At 40.1% G+C, this 24,473-nt stretch overlaps 1 protein-coding gene across 1 annotated transcript in view; it reads right to left on the bottom strand.

Annotated features, from left to right (window-relative positions):
• BNC2 (basonuclin zinc finger protein 2) overlaps positions 1-24,473 on the bottom strand; it is a 432,023-nt gene that overhangs the window by 294,424 nt on the left and 113,126 nt on the right. The window contains exon 2 of the mRNA XM_058672661.1: positions 6,691-6,816. Coding sequence (XP_058528644.1) covers positions 6,691-6,816 — 126 coding nt within the window. The remainder of the gene's footprint in view (positions 1-6,690; positions 6,817-24,473) is intronic.

Below are 24,473 nucleotides of genomic sequence, written 5' to 3'. Positions count from 1 at the left end.
TCTGTCTGTCTCTCCCCCTCCTTCCTGCTGCTGTCCTTCACTCCCTCTTCCTCTTTCTAGCCCCTCTTAATTTTTTTTGCTTTCAGCACTCCTCTTCTTTCCCAAGTATCCTGCCCACGCCTGCCCCCCACCTTACACAGACACACACACCCACAACACAAAAATCAACTGGCATGCAGCAGCAAGCACCTGCAGTAATAGACTCTTTTATTAAAACTGTTATTCTGCAAGACTCGAAATTCCCCGTGGACCGGGCCATGTCAAAGCCGATATAATTAACTAGAGGCTCAGCAACGGATCAATTACCAGACAAGCAAGTGATAGTGAAATCAATGAAAGATCATCAGCCACATTATCAGTGTTGCAACTCATTAGGGCAAAACTGAGAAATGTGCTCAAAGCGAGCCCAAGCAAGGTGGCATTACAAAACAAAGGGCTAATTTGGAGACCCTGCTGTGAACAATCTGTAACAGAATTAGCCTTTTTCCCCCTAAACTGCACAGCTCCATAACTAAATGTGACAGACTGAGAGAAGCAGTTTATTAAGATACCAACCCCAAGTTTATTTAGTTCATAAACTCTCTCCTAGAAAATCAATACAGTCTGTACAGGGTTATTAGGCTGACCAGCTAATACATCCAAATCTGGTGTGCCCGGCCAGCCATCGTCTGACAGAGTGCTACCCAGGGTAGGCAAACTGAGCTCAGAGAGATGCAGGTCTGAGGTTGCACTAGCCGAAGCAGGTGTGCAGTGCAACTTGAACTGCATTTTACAGCCACAATCCAAGCCTTAAAAACACTGGAACACCATCTACAGTTTAAAAAACATTTTTCTACAACAAGTATAGCAGAGAATAACTGCACCTAGCTAAATGGATTTGACTAGCTGGTAAAGACTAGTTTATACATGGGACAAGCTTTGTTACAATAGAGGCAACTAGTAACCCAAAAGCTTAACAATAAATCAGTAAAATCAGTAAAATGAAACCTCCATTATAAATACATGCTATGCTGTGTAGACTAACTTTCAAGCACTCCTTTCCTCATTAAGGTTTTGGAAATAAAAAATGTGATCTTTCCAGATATCCCCAAAACAGAGCATCTGAACTTGCCACTCACTTCCACTATAACGTAGCAGGTAAAATCCAGGCTCATAGGTTTATTTTCTTTGGCTAATTTTCTTTCTAGCAGGTGAGACATTTTACTTTACTGTGAGGAATGCAACTACAAAACAAATCCACCTCCAGAGCACCAACGTGCCTTCTGAATTTTTTCCTTGGTTATGTAAGTCGGCAGGAGATAGGATAATCCTCAAGAATCTTGTGGATAGAAGTTATTCAGAAGGGGGACAAGGAAGGACTCACTTCTATAACAACTGCCTTTCACTGCCATGATTCCATATATTTCACATGAGAGAATCATACATGTGTTGGTTTTCTCACACTTACTGAGACTGAGCAACGGATCATACAATGGAAAAAGTATAGCAACCAGGTCCAAAGGCAGGTCAGTTATTAAAGACATGGCAACAATGAGAGCCCCTCCACCTCACCACCCAACACACAGCAAAAACATAGGCACACAAGCTTGGAAACTGCAGTGAAGGGTAAAAGTGGTAACCTCTCTTGGAAATGGCTTCTGGTGTTTATGTTGTCTTAAGTGTTCCAACAAAAGGATTGCATTATTAACATACTTTTAATAGATGAGCTCTTAGATACTATACCCAAAATCTAAAAAAAGACAAAAAAAGTTTTCAGTCAAATAATTTAAAGGCTGCTGTAATTAAATATTTTCCCTCTAATCTATAAGACGGCACTTTATTATGCTTTTCATAATTTATATTTTTCAGCAATCTATTTAAAATCAGATGCATATATTCTGAACTTATATGGTAGATCTTCACATTCTGGATAGTAACTAAAAGTTGTAATAACAAGAAAAATTTACTTTTTAAAACCTTTTTGCATGTAACTACACACTGTGCATGTACCCTCAATGAGATCCAATTAGCTACACAGAATTTGCATTTCAGTTAGTGTGGGATAACAAGACTACAGGGAGGCACAATGCAATTCTACCAGCAGAGTGAGAAAGTGTGTTCTTTCTTGTTAGCTCTGTAAGCAGTAATTCCCACAACTGACTGTTTTGAAACATTACTGATCTTTTCAATATTGGGGTATTGAAGTGAATTGGCAGTTTTTCTCCTCTATTTTGTAAAAAAAAGTCACATTTTGAGATAAAAGAAAAAACAGCAACAGTTGGTAACTGGAAAGGCAAATGAACCAAGGATTATGAATGCATACAGATTTGTAGAGTGGGTTTTTTTTCTTTGTTGTTGTTTTGCATTCTTGACAGTTTTGGAAAGGGGGAAATATTTTATCCTTTTTGTTTTCTACTAACTATGTATTTTCTTTAAAAGCACACTTTCACAAATTAAGTTCCGTGGTTGGGTCAGAAATGCCTCTTTGGGACAGTTCTGTATAAATCCACATGGTTTTGTGATAAAGGCAGATATTCACAAAGAAAACACATAAGGACTTCTTCCTGGTTGTTTTCCAGAATTTCCAATGTAAATTCCAAGCAAATGTAAAACGAGTGCACAATTTATGTCCAGAGTTGCAGCAGAAGTGCTAGGACTTCTGCGGGTTCCCAGAACAATACCTGAACCTCCCTGGGTTCAGCACGGCAGCTGTTAACAGATTCTGTAATCTGTAATGACAGTAAACTGGCCTTTGCTCTTCTTTTATTCACTATTCATTTTCAAGGCTTGGTTAAGTACAGAGCTGGGTTAAAGATCAGTGGTTTTTCATGTGACACACGCTGGTATTCATCTAATGGCTTGTCAAGACAAAACTGTCCCTGTTCTTGCCAAAATAATAAAAATGACGCTCCACATCGCATGACAATCAGCACTTCCTTATGGGCAAAACAACTCCAGCTTTTGTAACTCAATTATTTTACAGAAAAAAATGTTCATAATGTAGGCAATCCTATCTTAAATGTGGAACCAGGCTGCCATTCTCAAAGGATATTTTTTAAAATGTCTGCTTTCTCTCAATTCTAGAACAACATGAAAGCAGTTTCTAATCAAATCAGACTTGACCATAAGAAAAGTGATGCTACAGCTACACATTCATAAGGAATTAAGGTATATAACTTAATATTTGCAAATTATGCAGAAGCACCAGGCTAGACTGAGTCACAGAGGTGGGGGAACCGATTGAGGAAATGTCATTTTTCTGGAGAACAAAGTATGGGACTTGCTTTGCAACATCTGTTGGAGTGTGTGAAATGTTAACAGATGTCTTAAGTGAAAAAAAAGGAGAAAGAATTAATAAAGGAAACCTCCTCTGAACAGATAATCCACCCAAATTTCCATATTCCTGACTTAAAAAGTTGACAGCAAAGTTTTTCCCTTGTGAGGCCTGCCATCCCTATTTTATTGTGTAAAGTTTCATTTTCTATGTGAAGTTGAGGGGAGGTTTTTTTAACTCATCCATAAAGAATGGACAAAAAGTAAAACTAACAATAATTTTAGTCCAGCTTTTCCCTTTGTGAATAATTATATCATTATAGAACATGCCTGTTTTCCCTGGACTAACATATGTAATTTCATGGGAGGACAGTGGAAGGTTCAGAGCACTTTCCCCAAGAAAAAAACCCACACATGCACAAAAATATGAAATATTACTCTACTATGCCAGCATGTTGGGGGGAGGAACAGAGATTAAACTGGAGCTTTTAAGACAGACTTCGGATACAAATAGTCATCTCTGCTGGTGAAGGCACTCGTCTGCACAATTAAGATTCACTTATCTTTTACATCTAAATCCTTGCACTCCCAAACTGGCTCCTACTTTCCTTTCGATCGCCACCCTTATAAGGGATGAAACACCCTTCCTTCGACAGCCAAGTGCTCCACAGCGGTCAAGTCTGATGATCAAAAAAATTTTTGTAGTATCTCTGAGGTGACATTTTAAGGAACTTGGACAACTATACTTTCTAATTTAACAAGTTTCCTTTTCATTTCAGTGTGTGTAGCAGCAAAATGATGACGCATGAGAGCCAACTGCTTGATGTAACTGAGCTATGCACCTGTGCCATTATATGAGGCTGCGTCTTTTTAAATTTCATCTTATTCATGTGAAAAGCAGACACACACACACACACACACACACACAAAGAGACAGAGAGACAGAGAGAGATCTGCTATCCACTGGAGTTTCTTGCCAAATGACCACAACAGCACAGACTGTGTCAAACCAAAGCCAGGAAGCACAAACCCAAACTGAATCTCCCAGGTTGGTGGCAGGAAGATTCTGCTCCCAACTACCTGAGCCATGAGATGCTCTTCCTTCCCATGGCCCCCAAAAATGCACAGTACCAGGAAGCGTGGCACTGCGAACAGAGTCAGACTCAAACCCAGACTCTTCAAGATGGATGCAGCTATCCCAAGTGGCACCTACAACTGCACCCAATACCCACCCCCCCAGCCAGCTTCTTAGGAGATACTTAATTCTATTGTCCCTTGTCATAAAAACTTGAGATGTTAATTTGGGCTAACAGCTCATCTACTAACTAATTCAAAATACACTTCACAAATTTTCACAAATTCAAATGATGGAACCTAAAACCAGTGCTGTTATCTGTGCCTGCCAGTCTCTCCTCTGTGAGATCTTGTGTGCCTTTCCGATCTGCATAACTGCCCCCTCTCCAAGTGGCTCTGGCAGCCTGGGCTGGGCCTTTCACATGCAGAAGTATCAGCTAGAACAGCCTGAATATTTCAGGGGAAAAGCCCACGATCTATGTTGTAAATTTCAACGATCTATGTTGCAAATGTAAATGCCTTCAGGTTTTGCTCAGTTTTTCTATTTGTTTTTTGCCAAGTATTGTGGGCACTAAAAAGCTATAGTGTTTACTCACAAGAACACCACATCAAGGCACTTGACAAAGCATGGTGACTGCTAAGCCCCCAAAAGAGCAGTCATCTACATTGAGGGAGAAAATGTAAATGCTGAAAACATCACATTATGTAACCTAGTACCAAGAGGGAAACACAGGATTACTATATAAGGTTTGCTAAGGCCCAGGTTTAAATCACACTGGCCCCCTACCACCCACCCAGGGTAAACAGCACCCAAACGCTTCAGCCTTCTAGAGCAAAAGGGAGAAGCTGCTCTGGTTGATGCTGCTCTCCATACCAGTAAGAACAATCAACACGCTACAGCATCTGCTGACAGCCTAATCAGGGGCTCCGCTTCACAGAAACACATCAAGGAAAGAGCCAAATGCCATAATCCTTTGATATACTAAAAAAATTTTTTTTCAAGATTTGGATAGGGTGTGGTATTTGAGGTAGTTGACAAAATGCTAGGAAAATGATGAATACTTAGAAGCAAGACATTCGCAGACACAAAAGCTTCTGAGGTCAGCATGAATCCCTTGCCTACAAAAGATCAAACACTCTGCCTATCCTGGTGTAAAAACACAAAGTGACTTTTAAATCTTCTCTCAGGTGTAAACAGTGGCAGTGAATTCCTTCTACCATACCCAGAGTCAATGTTTTACCAGAAAATTTTCTAGAAGGAAGAATCAGCACGTCTTTCCATAAAGGAATGGGAAGAAAACACCGTCAGGGTGAGGTGGCTAAGTAAGCATTTACGTATGAAGTGTTGAAGTAAGACTAGGAAAGCTGCAAGCATGGTAAAAATGACATTATTTTCTAAAGTGTGTAATCTTCTAATGTCTATCAACCAAAAAGTTTGCAGCCCAGAAAATGTCTTAATAACAATTTCAGTTCTTCTCAGGACAATTAAGATTCACTGACATCCTCCCAAAAGTAGTGTTTCAGGCCACGACTTATAAACACTGCACGAAATTATTTTAAAATGCCAACACTCCCTTTAAAGTTACCAGGCAAATAAGCACACTATAGCAGAGACACCCTTAGAAATGTGGCACAAACCTAAAAAGATAAATTTTAAAAGCAAAGTACCAGCACACATAAAGTTTCAAAAACATTTGTAGACCCAAGCCATGGTATATACCTATTTAAATGGGGGGGAAATGTTGAAATAAAGTAAATGCCAGCAAACTTTAGAGATTATTTTCAAAATTAAGAAACCTCATAGGTGACCAAACTCCTTTAACAGTAAGCTTAAAGTAAGAACAACTGACAGTGGGCTTCGGAGGTCTGAATGGTGACTACGTCTCTTGCAGAACAGTGTCTAGCAGAGGCACAGGCGAACTCTGTAGGCACACACAATGCGTCCTTCTAATTGGTGGACCTGCACGTAAGCTAAGGCTTAGGCACTTTTCTGCATGTATGTCACACTTCAGTTCTGAAAGTTTACCATTGCTATTATTAATAGTACTCTGGTACTACTAAAAATACTGATAACAAGCAGTGATTCCCAGAGCTATGTCAACGAAAGATAAAGGAAAAGAAAAATAAGGGGTGGGGAGAAGAGGAGTCAAAACAGGGCCGATACCTTATCACTGTAAAAATCTTTGGGATATCCACCACTCAATCTACTGCTGGCAGACATTCTCTCAGAATCCAGTTACATGAAATGAGGATGAGTGTGAAACAGAGCGAGCGGGGTGGGGGGCTGGGGGAAGTTAGGTAAGCGGCACCTTTACCATGCAGTGAGAGCACATCAATGCCAGGGCAGCCACATGCACAACATACCTCAGCTTGGGAAGTTTCAACCCCGAAACACGGAACCTTGAAAGGCGCTGGCCAGTCTTGTTCACTAAGCCTGTCCTCTGATTTGCAAGCAAGGCTGCGTGGAGGTGGCGTGGGCACAAAGCGTGCCTGTTGAGAGAATGGGAAAGGAAATTACATACACTCTGCAGACAGTGGGACTTATAAACACTGAGTATATCACAATAGATTTTTTTTCTTTTTTTTTAACTGCAGATATATACTCCTCTGATCATCCAAACATGTTTTTTTCCCCAGAGAAAACAGTTTCTAAATGTGACAACAACCAACACTTAAACAAATTAACCCTAGAAGAAATCAAAGCAACAAAGTAGGAATACCTGGACAATTCACTAATGGATAAATGAAATAACTTCTGTCCTGAAAAGATCAATTTCTTATTCCTGTTTTCTCCCACTTAAGTTTTAGAATCACCTTAAATATTTTCCACCATCATTGGGAAATACTAGCCAAGGCCCTACTTACCAATATGCTATGCATAACACAAACATCAGGAGACATTTTCTGCACAGAAGTTTTTAATCCAGAAGCTTATGCTGTGACATAGCAGCTTAAGCCACTACTCTGGATCCTGGCATCCTATATCTGAGTACAGGGGTCTGGCTGCTCTGCTTTTGGTGCAGCTTCCTGCTAATGGACCTGGGAAAGCGGTGGAAATCATCCCATGGCCCCTGCTAACCCATGGAGGACAGCCAGATGCAGCCGTGGCATCCTAGTTTAGGCCTGGGCCAGCCCCAGGTCTCACAGCCATGGGGAAGTGAAATGATGAATCAAAGATCTCTTCTTGGTCACTCAATTTAATAATTAAAAAAGACCTTAAAATACTTTACACTCTAGAAGCCATGAACCAAAACCAGCTTAATAAAAATAGAATGTGATAAAAGAGCAGAATTCTATACAACTCAGGAAGAAATTCCTTTCATCCAATCTAGTAAGAGAAAGCTTCTATGTTAAGACAGCCCTTGCTCTGGCATAAGGCGCGGCCCTTAATCTGCTTCAAGAAGTGATCTTATTGGAGCAGAACAAATAATGAATATAGGGTAAGAATGAATGACATGACAAACAGTCAACAGACACCACCAGAATAGGAGGGGTCCTGTAATCTACCACAGAGAATTACAAACTATCTCAACTGTCAAATTTCTAAAAACATCTCAATGACAAAATGATATGATCATTATTATACTCCTAGAAGCTTTACTAATGTATAAAAGATAGAAGTAAAGCGATCAGTTAGGAGACCATTATAATTTTGTTGGTAAATTAATGACAAATAATTGGGCTGGAAAAAAAACAACAAAATAATGTGAAGATGTAAAACAAGGGGACAAAAATAACGGACAAGGTGTAATGCCACAAACACTCCCATATTCTGAACCTAAGAAAATAGTGGCGCTATTACCGGGGATGGGGTTGTGCTACTCTGTGAGAGTTGGGAGAAGGGACACTGTACAGCCTGTTGTTCAGATGACAAGGCAATGAGAAATGCTCAGAATTAGATTCTGTAGTTAAAAGGGCAGGGAGCCAGATACACAGACTCATTCCAAGAGGTACAAATAGTTCCCAAGGTGAGCATCTTGAGGTATATCAATGAATAGTAGGGGAGAAGACAGAAACCACCTGGACCATCATGATTGTCCAATGCTCTGAATAAGCAGGGAGGAAAGTCCTTACAGGAGGGAGGATAGTCAGGTCTTAAATCCATTAATATCATAGGATGCAGTGAACCACATGAAGTGGTAAATAAAGTAAGAACAAAATAGAATGCATGAGAACGATAAACATCAAAATCAGAATGGTGCTTGAGGAATGTGGTGGGGTGATAAGAGGGACTCACAGTGTCTGGAACAACAAATTTTAAACAGTGACCCAGCATGCTTCGGATGTGCTTGTGTGTTAACAGTTCTTAAGTTTGGGTAAACAGGTATACAGTGTACCATTCTCAACATATATCTGGGGTAGAAATATTTTATTTTATGTATCACAGTGGGATATTTAGTAGCCAGAAAGGTATACAGAATCCATATTCCAAAAGAGTTAAGCAGTAAGCAAATTATAAAGAGGCCAAAAGATAAGCATTCCTTGGAGAAATCAGACAGAGAGAACAAGTAAAGGAAGCAAAAAGTGACCTTAAAAGTTGGCAAGACCTAGCAGGAATTGCTGGTGAATTTACAGTTTGCTTTTCACTACAGGAAAACAAGTCAATCACAGACAAGATGATGCCAGTAGAGAAAAGGATATTGAAGATCTAAGCCAGAGGGAAAATGATATAGAAGGGTCCTAGGAGAAAATGTGATCAAGAACACAAATGAAAAGGGTGCCCCTGTGGGGAGGGGAAAAAAGAAAAAACTTATTCAGAAACAAAGGTAAAAGATAAAGAAAAACTTCCACAGTTAAGAAATACATGTATGTCAGGGACCCTGGGATGACAGTGGGTGGCTGTTCCCCATTACCAGGTACTCAGACCCTTGGGAAGCTGGGTGTGGCTGCTCCCCTTGTCTCCCTCCCACCCCCAGATATAGGAAGAAGATAAGGAAGGTGTGGAAATAGTGGTCTCACCCACTTTCCCCTAGTCTTCAACCCTTCCAACACCAATCAACTGTGTAAATATCAAAATGCAATTACATGTATTATATGTATTAGTCCTAGTGCAATGGCTCAGTCACTAAATCCTCACCTTGCATGCACCAGGATCCCATATGGGCGCCAACCCATGTCCTGCCTGTTCCACTTATCCAGCTCCTTGCTTGTTGCCTGGGGAAAGCAGTAGAGTTATGCCCAAAGCCTTGGGACCCTGAATCCATGTGACAGACCCAGAAGAAGCTCCTGGCTCCTGGCTCCTGGCTCCTGGCTTCGGATCAGCTCAGCTCCAGAAGTTGCAGCCACTTGCGAAGTGAACCAGTGGGCAGAAGATCCTTCTCTCTGTCTCACCTTTTCTCTGTTAACTCTGCCTTTCCAATAAAAGTAAATAAATCCTTAAAAGAAAAAATAAGTACAAGTATTAAGAATGCTTATGTCTGTGCTTTTGTTAGAAAACACTCTTCCTGCCTATTTCTTACTCTGAATGGTACAGCTGTGCAAGGGCATGGAATTTATAAATCTCTGGTGGTAATCAGGTGCCTACCAAGTGCTTAAAGTAAGCACTCAATAAATGGTAAATATACAAAAGAAATGACCGTCCAAAAAAGTAAAATTGAGGGTAGCTGCTAAGACAGACATGCTAGGATGAAATCAAAGACCTTGAGTATGGAAAAGATTTGGACCATCAGGATGGGATTAAGTAAATCCTAGATCAATGAGAAATGAGTAAGAAAAAAGGTAAACAGTAGAAAGAACTCAGCCTGGGTTCCTAAAAGTGCATGAGAAATAAGCAAGTCAACTTGGTTGGAGAAAGAATATCTCAGTTTCCAGTACAGGAAGTGGAATACTTAGATCCACCAAAAAAATCTTTAAAGCAAAGAGAAAAATTTCTCATTTAAAAACATTCTCTCTTATAGACAACAGCACACTTTAAATCATTGTCATTGCACAGCATTCACACAGCATGTGGTTCTTACAAAGAGAACTAAAACTGACAACCGACTTTGGATGAAATTATTTAATCTCTAATTAAGGATCCTACAGTCCTAAACATTTATCAGGTACAACTTTTTTTCAATGTCTGCGAATTTATTTCTCGTCAAGAAAATTTTCTAAGACGAACAAAACCCAAATTTCTTTAAGCTATGTCACAAGATTTCAGTGAAGGAGCAGGTAACGCGGACGACTGTCATTACGTTAGCACATGAGACAAAGCAGGGGACAGCCATGTTCCACTCCTTTATGTTAGCAAGGCCTACATCAGCAGTTCTCAGTACTTTAAATCCGGAATTCCTTTCCAGGACAAGGAACTGGTGGGTTCCATCACCTGACGAGCAGCCACTAAATGAGTTATCTCAGGAACATGGACAAAGACAACCAACTGCCAGCTTTCCATGGCAGATGCCATACTAACAGAGTCTTTCTGTAGGGACCACTGTCTTGGTGATCTGTCACAGAGCTTTATAAAGCAGCATTAATACTGTAGGCCAAAATGACATTGATCTTTGAGCTTCATGGTCTCCAACTGTCAACAGTGCATTATAAAACCAATACTAAATACTTTATAAACAGGTGTCCCTCAGTGTATTAGAAAAAACAGCGCATATTTTCATGCCCCCTGGTTAGGTAGCCACATATCCATCAGACTAATATATTATTTATTAGGTACTCAGAAGTGCAATAAGAGTCAATAAATTAACTTCTGGATACTTATAAGCTACTATTTCAATGGAAATTGTACCTGAGTGAGAAAACTATCTCACTAACTGAAATACCCCAGTTCTCCTAAATGCACCATCAGAAAGCAGCACAGGTCTCCTAAGTAAGAAGCAACAAAAATTCCCTGCACTCTGAAAAGAGTCCCAGTTATTAAGCTTGCCAAGAAAGCACCATCTAACCCCAAGCTCATTTTCTTTCTCTTGTATCTAGAGTCCCCCAGGCCTACCATCCTTGGACACAGGTCAAGGGAACAAAAAAACTGGTGGAAGCATTCCTAACATACCCTCAGCCAAGTTACATGGCAACCACCAGTCACTGTCAGCACTTGACATCTCCAAGGAAACTCAATGACTAGAAGAATGTATGCACTTCCTACTACATACACACTGCCTGGAATTCGAAATTTATGAACCTCAGGGTGAGAGTTCCATTTTTTTCTATTTTTGGTAAAAGCTGCCAAGCCTGTAGACACCCCATGACAATACCATCAAGCACCTTGTGCCTGGTTCCACCCCTCTGAAAGAGGACCTTCTGCTCCAGAACAGATTCCAGCTCTTGAGGATGGCATTTCTTCAGCTAGGAGTTATTTCTCCAGATATCAGAGGCGTGGATCTTTGTGTAGTATTGTGGGTACCATGGTTTCACATGTTAGCCACATTAATACTGGAGAGCAAGCATCTGTAACCCACAGCTGCGGGTGCACCAGCCCCAAAGTACCCGTAGGCTAGTGCCAATGGAAACCACTCTTCCCATCCCACGTCTAAACCACACTGGTTTTCTATAGGAGCCAGGGGCTGAGATATAGTCCTGAAAATGAAGGTTTGGTGTTCTTTCACTTCACTTGAGGGAACAGTATAGAGTGTTAGAAGAATATCCCCACCAGCCCATTCCACACCAAGTAAATAAGACATAAAAAGGTTTACTATTAAGAATGGTGATCCAGACTCCCTAAGGGGAAAAATCTAAATGGATAAATACATAGAACTTTGCCCTCCCATACTGGTTTTCTCTAGTATTAATATTTCCCTATAGCTGAAGCTAGTACAGTTGAAATATATTTGAAATACTAATTATATGTATAGGAAAAAGAAACGAAAACAAAGGAGAAACATGAGAGACACCTGATTTCATATCATTCTGTAAATAACAGCTCCAAAATCCTAGAAATAATGGAAGCTGATATAAAAACACAGGACGAGCCCTGTCTTTTGTATTATTTTTGCAGTTACAACCACTACAGCTAAGATGATTATTCATATTAATGAGCTTGGTATGTAGACAAACTATAAAAGAGGCAGTCTCTGACCTCAAGTACTTATCACTGTCTTTTGGGATTTACTCCTCCTGTTAGATTTACTTTTATTCTTCATACCCTTGCCCAGAGGAAGTGATCATCACTCAAGACTTGGAGCATTTCCATGGGTGGGGTTTAAAAATGGCACGGAGAAGAAAAAGAACTTCTGCCCTTGGACACAGAAAGCTCAGGATGTCTAGCTTGTAGCAAAGAAAAAAAAGAAACCCTTTGTGAAATTTTTACATGATCTAAGCCTAGCCTTATCAGTAAAGTCTTATGAAGTATGAAAGCACATAGTACTCCAGTGCTTCCTTACATCAAGCACACATACGCACAATATGTAACACCATACACTAAGGAAGAATAATGTAGCCTTCATGTTCAGTTACTTGAACTCGCCTTGTGGTTACAGTGAGACTGTTGGTCTGAAGACAAGAACCTTTCTGATCATATGACCTCAGCAAACGACTTTGTTAAAATTCTTCAGCTCTCAAATGAGTCACAGTACTAATTCATACAACAATTAAGAGGAAATACTGTGATTAATGTCAGAGATCTAGATGAGTCCCTAACACATACGCACTCAATAAATATTAGCTGCTGCACATTTATATGCGTAGAAGGAGATTTTCAATCACAGGCTCACATGATAAACTTTGAAATTTCTCAGGCTGGCCCTCAGATATATTTTCATTGGCTACCCATGTGAGCATGTATAAATGTTCATGTGTTTAATTAGTGGCAATATATAAAATAGAAGCTATTTCAAACTGAAATACAGATTTTCAGTTGGAGAGGTTTGGGTTGGAGAGTAACAGGCAGAAAGTGAGGTGTGGGGGACTAACGATGTGACAACAGAAATCCGTGTTCTTTCAAGCTATCAGCAGAGAAGTCACCTGTGTTTCCATGTGCTCTCACACAGGCAGATTCTACACTCTATATTGCATTACAATCTTGGTCTAAATTCCATTATTTGCCTGGCCACTACAACCATGTGAGTTTGTGATGGCCTATAAGCTACTTTACATTCATCTAAAATTCATGAACAATTCATTCACATATAAATGAAAGGCATATTTAAATAAAATGCCAAGTAACAAAAATGCCTTTTATTGCCCCTACCTCTGATGAAAATAACATCACATGAAATGCATTACATTCCTTTTTGCATTTTCCTAAACACTGCGTTGTCTGTTATAGGTATTTACATATTTATATACATATACATATACTTCTATGTAAAAAGTAAGGAAATTGTATCAGTGCCTCAGCCACAACTACAGACAGGGCCTCTTGATGGCTAGTTTAATAACAATGGTTGCAAATGTATTTGCTTTGGGCCCGGCGGCGTGGCCTAGCAGCTAAAGTCCTCGCCTTGAAAGCCCCAGGATCCCATATGGGCGCCGGTTCTAATCCCGGCAGCTCCACTTCCCATCCAGCTCCCTGCTTGTGGCCTGGGAAAGCAGTTGAGGACAGCCCAATGCACTGGGACCCTGCACCCGTGTGGGAGTCCCGGAAGAGGAGGTTCCAGGTTCCCGGCTTCAGATTGGCGTGCACCGGCCCGTTGCGGCTCACTTGGGGAGTGAATCATTGGACGAAAGATCTTCCTCTCTGTCTCTCCTCCTCTCTGTATATCTGACTTTGTGATAAAATAAATAAATCTTTAAAAAAAAAGCAAATGTATTTGCTTTTAACCAGGGGCAAGGGGGAACCTTCTATAAAGACATCTTAATACTAAATATGCAAGACACGAAGTATCAAACCTGGGCCTCTCGTACTTGATAACCTGAGACCTGTACACAGAATGATAAGGCTGTCTAAAAAAAAATGAAGGAAGTGATCCAATTGCATTGTTTCAGCATATAAGCAAGGACTGAGGCAAAATCAGGAAAATGAGCTGCTGTCGTGCCTGGACCACTCATTAGGGTTTGCGTCTTCTAAACTTCTTGCAGCTCTGAGTTCAACACGGTCAACTAGATGATGGAGCATTCAATAAGATGCTCTCACTAGTGAGAACTTAGAAATTTTCAGGAAATTGTACAAGCAATGTGACTTCACGTTCATTAACATGAAACAGGACATGTTAGGAAGACTTGTTCACCACAGTCAACAGCAGGTAGGCTCACCAACCAAGCTTCCCATGTAACTTCACACATAAGGTGGTAGAACATTCAAAATCACATAAGTTTGGAGTCCAATGTTTGCCTTAAGTGAGTGTCTTCACATGCCCAGGTACACATTCTTGTTCTCTGATGAACAAACTGAACCTGTATGTAGCTCTTATTCTGTACAGGGCATTGTGTAACGCTGTATAAAATACACAATTATATATGCAATTTGATAAAACATGGCAACATTCTGAGCTCCTATGGAATTGGTCATTCCAGACAATCTGGGAGGTGTCACTCTGTATTGGCATACCTATTGTTTGCCAGGTACCATACAGAACACAAAATATTTTCAACCATTCTTCACAGGTTATTAGGTGGATTCTATTATCCTCATTTTACCAATAAGGAAATTGAAGCTAAGAGAATTATGTCACTTGGCCAAAGTCTTACATTAAGTGTTCAGCTGGAAATTCTATCCAAGTTGGTCCAATTTCAAAACAGTTCTCATCCCAATATCCCAGATTACCGCTCCATTAATGATTATTTTAGATAAACTCTTTCTTAACAAGTGCTGCATAAGCCCTTTGTGTGTTTTTATATAAGACATTACACTGTTAATTATAATTTTTCATTTTGAACATCAATTAATATATAGCAGCTTAGGAGCTCTATCCGCACTGAGATGGGGAGGAAGTTCTGGAAATACTGTCGTTTTAAATTCAACACTCATTTGACACTTCTGTAGTTAGCTGTAATTAACTTATTATGTTTCTAGCATCTGCCTTCTTCCTCTTTTCAGCATCTGTTATTCACTTTACTTTGAGCCTTTATGAGGGAACATTATGTAGTCATGAAGAAGAATGAGGAAAGGCTTTAAGTACCGATAAGAAACACTTTTAAGTAAATCATAAGTAAAAGGTAGGACACAGAAGAGTAAATGTGGTCAACTACTATTCATTTGGAAAGGAAGGGGAGGTACAGGGAAGCTACAAAGAGGGCCATAAATACTTCTTTATTTTTGCTAAGTTATTTCTAGAAACACTTGTAAGACTATAAAGAACTCCATGAGAGGGAACTTTGCATACTCTGTGTAAAACTCTATATGCTTCTTTCATTGCTTACAACGTATGTATATTAGTAATGAACAAAATAAAAAACAAATACATAATGAAATAATTTTAAGGTTCGGGGAAAACATAAGAAAAATGAACCTGCAGACTTTCATCTCCTTGGGATACTGAAAGCATCATTTCTTCTCAGACTTCAACTGTGCTCACATTAGTGCAGTGTCAATAGCCAAGACCAGATCCTCTAATTTCACCTGACTTACAGGGTAGTTGGAGAGACTTATAATCACACGGAGTTAGTAAAAGATGTAAATAACTGCTTTCCTACTACCACAGAAATGCACAAATCAATACATGCATTTCTAGCTACTCTACTTCTAGGAATACAAACAATTTGGTCAAGAGAGGAATATTTAACAGTTTCATGGACTCACAAAGAAGATCATAGGGTAAACAGAAGACAACATCTCAAATGGGCAAGGAAGCACACTGAAAATCAAAGAAAGTACTGCTCCTTGCATAGGTGGAAATTAGTAAGAGACATGTTTAAACTAATAAGAGACATTAATAAGAACTACATACAAACTATAGAAAGCTTAAAAATTGGACTTCAGAGGCTGGCACTGCGGGTTAAGCTAAGCCTGTAGTATCAACATATTACATGGACACCAGCTCAAGTCTCGATTTCTCTGCTTCTGAACCAGCTCCCTGATTATGAACCTGGGAAAGCAGTGGAAGATAACCCAAGTCCTTAGGCCACTGCACCCATGTGGGAAACCAAGAATGTCCTGGCTTCTAGTTTTGACCTGGGCACACAAGTCTTTGTGCATATTTGGAGAATGAACCAACAAATGGAAGATTTATCCCCCTTCTCTAATTCTGCTTTTAAAATAAATACTAAATTTCAAAAAGATTATTTAATTATTTTTTTTACTGGAAAGGCAGATATATAGAGAGAAGGAGAGACAGAGAGAAAGATCATCCATCCACTGAATCATTCATCAAGCAGCCGCAATGGCCAGAGCTGAGCCAATCCAAACAGAGGAGCCAGGAGCTTCTTCTAGGTCTCCCACGTGGGTGCAGGGTCCCAACGTTTTGTGTCATCCACAACTGCTTTCCCAGGCCACAGGCAGGGAGCTGGATGGACCAGTCCCCATATGGGATCCTGGTGCATGCAAGGCAAGGACTTTAGCTACTGGGCTACCATGTTGGGTCCATAAATTTTTTTTTTTAAATGGACATTAAGTTCTTGAAGAGAGAGGTGAAATAATCAAAGCTGTGTTTGACCCTGGAAAGGTATGCAGGCTGGATCAGAAAAAAAAAGAAGAAGGAAAAAAGAAAAAACACCCGAAGCAGAAGTTTGCAATTAAGGTATTTGTTTTGAATTCTAATATTTCCCTAAACTGTATGGACAATCTAAGAGCTATGACATGTTTTGACATTGTGTTTGTCCACTGTGCATCTAAACATGTGTAGTACAGTGTACAGTAACAGACAGAGCACAGTCTTTCCCAGAACATGAGGGGTTAACTAGGCAAATGTGAGAAACAAGTAAATTATTTACGGTTTGTTTTGTTTTTGAAAGCCTCTGTAAGAACTGATGCCTAAATGAATTTTAGCTCTGAGAGAGAAAACTACGTCTCTCTCTTAAAACAATTAAGATTTCCAATTAGGTAAAATGGTGGAGGAGGGAGCTCACCAGACTCAGCATGAATCATGAGCATTAGATACAATTTCACAGAAAGGCCACTTCATTGCTCCGTCCAGTCCAAACGCTTCCGTCTAGGGGTTGGTGTTGGGGAGCAGTAGCCTAAGTGGGTGCTGGTGAAGCCAGCGTCCCACAGGAGCAACTAGTTGAGTTCTGGCTGTTCCACTTCCAGTTGAACTACCTGCTAATACACCAGGAAAAGTAGCAAAAGATGGCCCAGGTACTAGGGCTCACTGCCACCCACATGAGAGGCCATAATCCTTGAAGCCACTGTGGGAATCAATCAGCAGATGGAAAACACAGCTCTCTGTCTGCCCACTGTCTCCAAACTCTCTCTCCTTATGTCATCCAATTCCACACTACAATAAATAATCTTCAAAAACTATTGCTAAAACTGTTGCTGAAAATTGTGTTCTCAACAACTGGCAGTTCAACTGTCAGCACAGGGCTTTTTCATTTACTTCAGGACTGCACTCCCACACCTCTCCCCCCTTTTTTTCCTTCACGGCAACATTATACAAAAGATAGAGATGCTGCCCCTGGTGTAGGCACCTGACCAGGTAATCACAAAATCATGTCAGATGGCAATGCATACCCTGCTCGAAAGTCTGGCAAACCCAACCAGCAAACACAAGTGGTCTCTCAAGTCTTCCAGTGTGGCTCAAGAATCCTCCAGGTTTCTACAACTCAGAAATCCTTTCTGTTTACACCCAACCTGAATTTCTTAATTTCACGATCAGACATCTGTGACAAAACAGCTGACTGTCCCATTTCATATTTTTGTTAATGAACAGTTAAGCTTCCCACTCAAGGCTAAAAGCATAAACATATCTGTGGCACCTTTGCCTTCTTACCACGTTTGGCCTGTTGCCTTCAACTTCAAAGAGTTCGCGATATTTAGCAGAATGAATGAACACAGGAGAAAGAAATTATTTCAGTGACTGGGGAGCTCCTGAGCTGGGGAAAACAGCCTAATGCAGTGTCCACGGCCTGTTCCCTCAAGCAGCAATGCCTGACACTGCTAAATAAGCAGAGAACTCCTCTGACCTGTCCATCCCAGCCTCTCAAGGCATTCCTCCACACTCATTTAAATGTACCCCCAAGATGAGAAAGAACCATTATCCCTACAGTATGCCTTACTTTTTTTTTTTAGGTTTCAAGTTGGTATGAATTAGAATGATTTGCCATGTAAACCAAATTTACACACACACACAAAGTCCAGAATAGGGAAAACTGACTTCTAAAATACTCCCGTACTGATACTGTCAATACCTGAGTACTGGATTAAAAAGCAAGTACAAGCCCATTCTGTCTCCGGCAACTTTTCAGCACAACCTGCTAAATGCTTTCGAGGACAAGGTCCCACTCCAAGGATCAACAGTGAAATCACACCAGAAAAGACCATCCCTCATCTCCTCCAGGAAACCTTCCTAGCTCCCAATTTCTTCCCTTGCATTATTATTTATTTGCCTCACAAAAATAAACATCACACACTGTGAAGAATCATCAATCACATTAAAAGTCATCATGATTATTGTGGAAATATAAATTCAATAAAAGCATGCTATCAACCACAACACTATGCATATATTTTTAATGAACTCCTAAAATGATTTTCATTTTGATAAGATTATTCCATTTTTAATGTACTATGTCTTGATTTCCTGTTTGAAGACAAAATTTATTTCTAAGAATATTGTTAGACACTACTAAGAAATAACATCTGAAGACAAAGTATTCATTAACATTGTAGTATTTTTTACTCTTCCCCGCCTTTGCAAAATAGTGGCTATTAAGGGTAGGACTAACATTTCAGGTAAGTTTTGTGATCATTTTCTCTTCGTTACATTCAGTTTTATTGGTGCATACACATGATAAACAAACAGAAACTACTATGAAAGAATAGCAGCTGCATTTTCAAAATGGACCGCTTCCATTCTGGACAGTCCACGGACTATTACGTAAGAAACAATTAACATCACCTGAAATCTCAGTTTCCAGGCACATTTAGTCCGATTCTTTATGATAACCAAACAAATGATCGATGAATTCAATGTGTTTGAGTTCACTGAGATGATTTGTTCTGTTGATATAAAACATCCAGCTGACTGAAGCTGTGAACTGTTAGTTTAATGTTAGAACTAAAATTCTCATTCAGGCTTAAAGAACAAGCCATTTTTGCAAATGATCTGGCAACTACTTATTTCAAAGACAGCCTCTCAAATTACCTGTTATATTTTTGTAAAAACACAAGGTAGATAGAAACCTGTGCACTGTTACACTTTTCTAGAGTCTACCTCTTTCTAAACATACAATCAAGTCAACAAAATCTCAAGCTTTTTAAAAGAAAAAGAAAATATAATAACTTACAGTATTTGTATATAACAAAGAAATTGCAGGAGGCATGTGATCTGGCAACTTCACCCAAGTTAAATGTATTCCACATGGTGAGTAGCCAGTGCATTCAGAAAGCTGGTGGGGTGGGGAGAGAATCTGACACTAGGGCTTCAAAAGGAACACACCCTGCTAGGTCTACTCTCATATAGGATTCCAGATGCACATCTTAACAGTGTCTAAAACTTACAGAACTGGCCAGAGCCTAGTATTATGTGAACATCCCAGGTCAAATATAATATGACACTAATGGTGGGGAAGCAAAGTGGATGACCAGAAACTGTATTTTAAGAGATCTCACAGACGCCTATTTTCAATAGCTGTGGGAAATACATAGCAGAGGCTGAACATTAACAACGGCTGTTAAGGTAAAGCTTAATCCCAAATGTGTTAGCATAAAACTACCCACTTCAAAAAAGATTTGAGAGTATATTTTATTAAATCCTGAAATGCATGTCCTGGTAAATTTCTATATAAATTTGATTTACAAATTCCAGTAAAAATGTGCCACAGCTGGCAGAATAAATTACTATAATAAATCATTATTAAATAACTGTAAATCTCAGTAATGATATAATGCCTAACTTAAAAAAAAAGTATGCAGAAGTGAACACTCAGTAGAAGAAAACCACTCTTTGCACAGGAAAACAAATTACAAAACTTTCCCTGCCAGCACTACAATATGATTCAGTGACTAAATAGGGAAATAAAATTCACATAAACAGTGCTTAAATCTAGAGTGGATTTGTGTTCACTACTGCATCAAAACAAAGTCTATGGCAAGGGGGAACAGACTTGGGTTTTTTACTTTAATGATTGCAATGCCAATGGGAAAGTCTTGCGTATACCTCCAATATTTTGTTAGACAACAAAAACATATGCTAAGTATCAATCAGCAAGCTCAGTTTGTCCCTCCTCTGAAGCTTCATAAATATTCTCTAAATATAATCTATTATTCCACCCCTACTCTCTCCTCCATGTAGAACCCCACCCTAGTACAAAACTTTTAGAACAAACTATATAAATATAGATAGGTCGATGTGTGTGTGTGTGTGTGTGTGTGTAACATTCTTTTTGATGGGTAGCAGATGGGTAGTTACAGTAATCCATTACTTTAGCTATCACTTGAAGTGAATCACTCCAAACCTCCCTGCCTTATTTAGCTCTCCCAAGCTTCCATTTGTCAAAGTACAGACATTAGGTACTCGTGTCGCAAACAACAGGGCTCGGGGCTCCAGCCAAGGCTAGCTCCAGCAAAGCGACAGGCCCTAGAGCGTCTGCTTATGCTATGTGATTACAGCTTCTGTGGCTCGGAAGGGTGAATTATTAACCGACACTTTCACAACACAAAGACTAAGATAAACCCATTAAAACTGCTGGTCTGCTGAGTATGTCACACTGACAGTTGGTAAAATTTCAGTCCAAGTCGTCAGTGCCTCCTCTCATTTGTATTTACACTTTGCTCCAGTTGTTAGTCTTGATATAAAGGAAAAGATGTCCCTCAACATCACCATTGCCCATTTATTTGTCAAACTCCACACTGACCAAAGTGTCTTTGCTTGTAGCCAACACTTGGGGAGTGCATCAATAGATCAAAGATCTCCTTCTGCCCATCTTTCTGCCTCTCAAGTAAAAAAATAATAACAAACAAGCAAACAAAAAATTCACTTTCATGCATGGCATGGTCTTTCCTCCCCATGTTTCAAATTCCAATTTGTGACAGATGCAAAAAGACTTCAATATGCAGGTGCTGCTCCACGAGGATCATTAGAGGATGCATACACCCAAGAAGCACACGGGTGGGTGCCACAGTCAGGTATTTCTTCACAACAAGATGGTTCCCTTTCTCCACTTCCAATCCACACAAAGCCATTCTCCTCATAATGTCCATGTCCCTAGACTGGCCAAGCATCTGGGCTATGGTGTTTAAATCTAATGCATTCCAGACCAAATAAACCAGTAAAAGGTTACCTAACTCTGTGAAGGGGAATAAATATCAAAGTCATGTAAGGAAGCAATGCAAACCATTCCCAATAAGCAAATGCTCAAAAAGAGAGAGCATGGAGGGCACCAAGAGCATGCAACAATTCACCAGCAACTTGGAGACTGGAGGAAATCCAGTGCAGTAGAAGAAAACAGGAGGAGAAATGACCTGAAAGACACTGAACACACAATGGGAGGACTCTGGATCACAAGCAGGTGACCTAAATTGGTCAACCATGTTATCCAGAGAAAAGTACTACACTATGTCTTGCCAGCCACTTACTGTGGTGACATGACAAAGGATAAGACCTCCTCTTCTTCACCCCATCTCCCGGCTTGCTCAGCAAATCAACCAATCTATCCCAAGGCTTCAGTCACCAGCCTCCTAGTGAAGAACTCCAATTCCCCACCTTCAGCGTGGATTGTTCTACACTACACAGGCCTTCCTGTCATCACCAGGGCAATGTCACCCAAGACCTTCAAACCCAATCTGCTCCCCTAGAAGTGCCCATCTTAGCAAACGGCATGATCATCTACACTGAAGGTGTTGCGTGCTGTGAAATGATCTTCTCCACTTGCAAAGGGCCATTGAAAGTGCTTCCTTAGAGACATACTGAATCGATATTCTCACACCTATGTCTGGGGCAGAGATAAATCTCCCTAAGGATTAATCCTATTCTCTTGTTTTCACACTGTAGATAGCTTTAACGTCACATGATGAATCCACTCTATGGATAAAAACCAAACTGCGGGATGAGCTCAAGTCTCTCTCGTAAGATGTACAGAAGACTACCACAAGGGGCAGATCTTCATCTCTCAAAGAGATGACACGTTACCGTTCTGTTTTGCTTTTCTGTATAAACTGTGGGAGATTTTGTCCTCAACTCTATAGTCACTTTTGAGCTATCTTATACAGATGCAAAATCTTTTAATGCCTACTCAGTAATATATTCTGTCTTCCACATGAGTACGACTGCATCAATTTCTTGGCAGGATTTTTTTTTTTAAAGATTGTATTATCATTGGAAACCCGGATATACAGAGAGGAGGAGAGACAGAGAGGAAGATCTTCCATCCAATGTTTCACTCCCCAAGTGAGCCGCAATGGCCGGTGCTGTGCTGATACGAAGCCGGGAACCAGGAACCTCCTCCGGGTCTCCCACGCGGGTGCAGGGTCCCAAAGCTTTGGGCCATCCTCAACTGCTTTCCCAGGCCACAAGCAGGGAGCTGGATGGGAAGTGGAGCTGCCGGGATTAGAACCGGCACCCATATGGGATCCCGGGGCTTTCAAGGCGAGGACTTTAGCCGCTAGGCCACGCCGCCGGGCCCGGCAGGATTATTTTATTTCTCCAACGACCTCTCCCTGCCGCTCTGACAGTGCATTCTCTGAATGCTTCTACTGGACTTACTGAATACATCTGGATCCATTGACTATCCCTTGGCCTAGCTTCCGCCCTGGAAACAGACTACACTGCTGACCTTCCACTTCTTCCTCGATTTGTTTCTTCCATTTAATTCTCTAGAAAGCAGCTGAATTTCCAAAAACCCTTTAAGGGGATCCAATGAGACTTGATCTCTACCAAGCTAACCAACTTTCTCTCTTTGACCTCTCATGGGGATCACAGACTTTATTTCTGATTGAGCTATCTTCTTATTTCTCTAAACATTTTTTTCCTGCTATTTTCTGAACTCCCCTTGCCTGCATGGTCAGCGTCTTTATTGGAACTAGAGTGGGTTACTAACCATTCCTATAATACCCTATGCTACTTGTCAGCACTTGTAATAATTTATTTAATTTCTATCTTCCTATACGCCAATAAACACTATACGGCAGGGCTCTCTGAACTCACGTCCCCAGTGCCTACTACAAACATTCGATAAATACTTCTGATTGAATGTCCCATTGTACCAACCAATAAACGTTTAAAAAGCAGCTTAAAAGCTATGTATAAGCACACAGGTTTACATCTTTCATTATATGCAGTGATTGTGATCTTAATTCTCTTGCTACATGGTATGTATACTGAGTTCTGTCATTCTGTAATTAAATAGGAAACCATTATGTGAAAGACTGGAACTTCCCAGAACCAGTGGGTTTTGGCCACCAAGTGCTCAGTTTACCAAGATAGCAATAGACTCAGTCATGCCTTGAGGTTGGAGTCCAATATGCCCTTGAGCAATTCTGAGACTGTCAAACATAACAGAACTAGAAATGTGAGAAACATGTGTCAGCCCTGACACAGCAGCTGTGTTTGTTTCCCCAAGCCACTTTCTCCAAACTCCATCTTAACATCTAATGAAAACAATATTTAATTTTACTTTTTTTTCAACAATTATTGAATGCCTACTGTATTTCTTGTAAAGTGGCAGCCCTGAAGTCTTTTATTTAAGAGATTATAGTCACATGCCATACTGAATCCATTCTGTTAGGCTTTTTTTTTTTAAGAGAGCAAAAGTAGGGATGGGCATTTAGCTTACTGGTTAAGACACTAGCATCTCAAATCAGAGTACCTGAGTTCAATACCTGGCACCAGCTCTTGACTCTAGCTTTCTGTTAATGCGGATCTTGAAAAGCAGTAGTAATGACTCCAGTAACATGGTTACTGTCAATAACTTGGAAGATGTAAATTGAGTTTCTGCTTTTAGCTTAGACCTCCAGCCCAGCCCCAGCAAACTGTAGGCATTCAGCAGGTAAACTAGCCAATGGGAACACTCTATCCCTATCCTTACTTTCCAGATATAATAACATTGAGAGTCAAAGTAATTATACCAATCCACATACAAAAAAGTCCTATAAATTATGTAAAAAGTCAAATAACCTTTGTTACTTTGTGATATTTGTTAAGATTGCTAATAATGACATTTAACAAAGCATGCAAATATAAAGGAAG

This window comes from Ochotona princeps, chromosome 14 (genome assembly GCF_030435755.1).
Source record: "Ochotona princeps isolate mOchPri1 chromosome 14, mOchPri1.hap1, whole genome shotgun sequence".
Classification (NCBI taxonomy): Eukaryota; Metazoa; Chordata; class Mammalia; order Lagomorpha; family Ochotonidae; genus Ochotona; species Ochotona princeps.
Note: the sequence above shows the minus strand (reverse complement) of the source record. Positions and strands in the feature narration are given on the sequence as shown.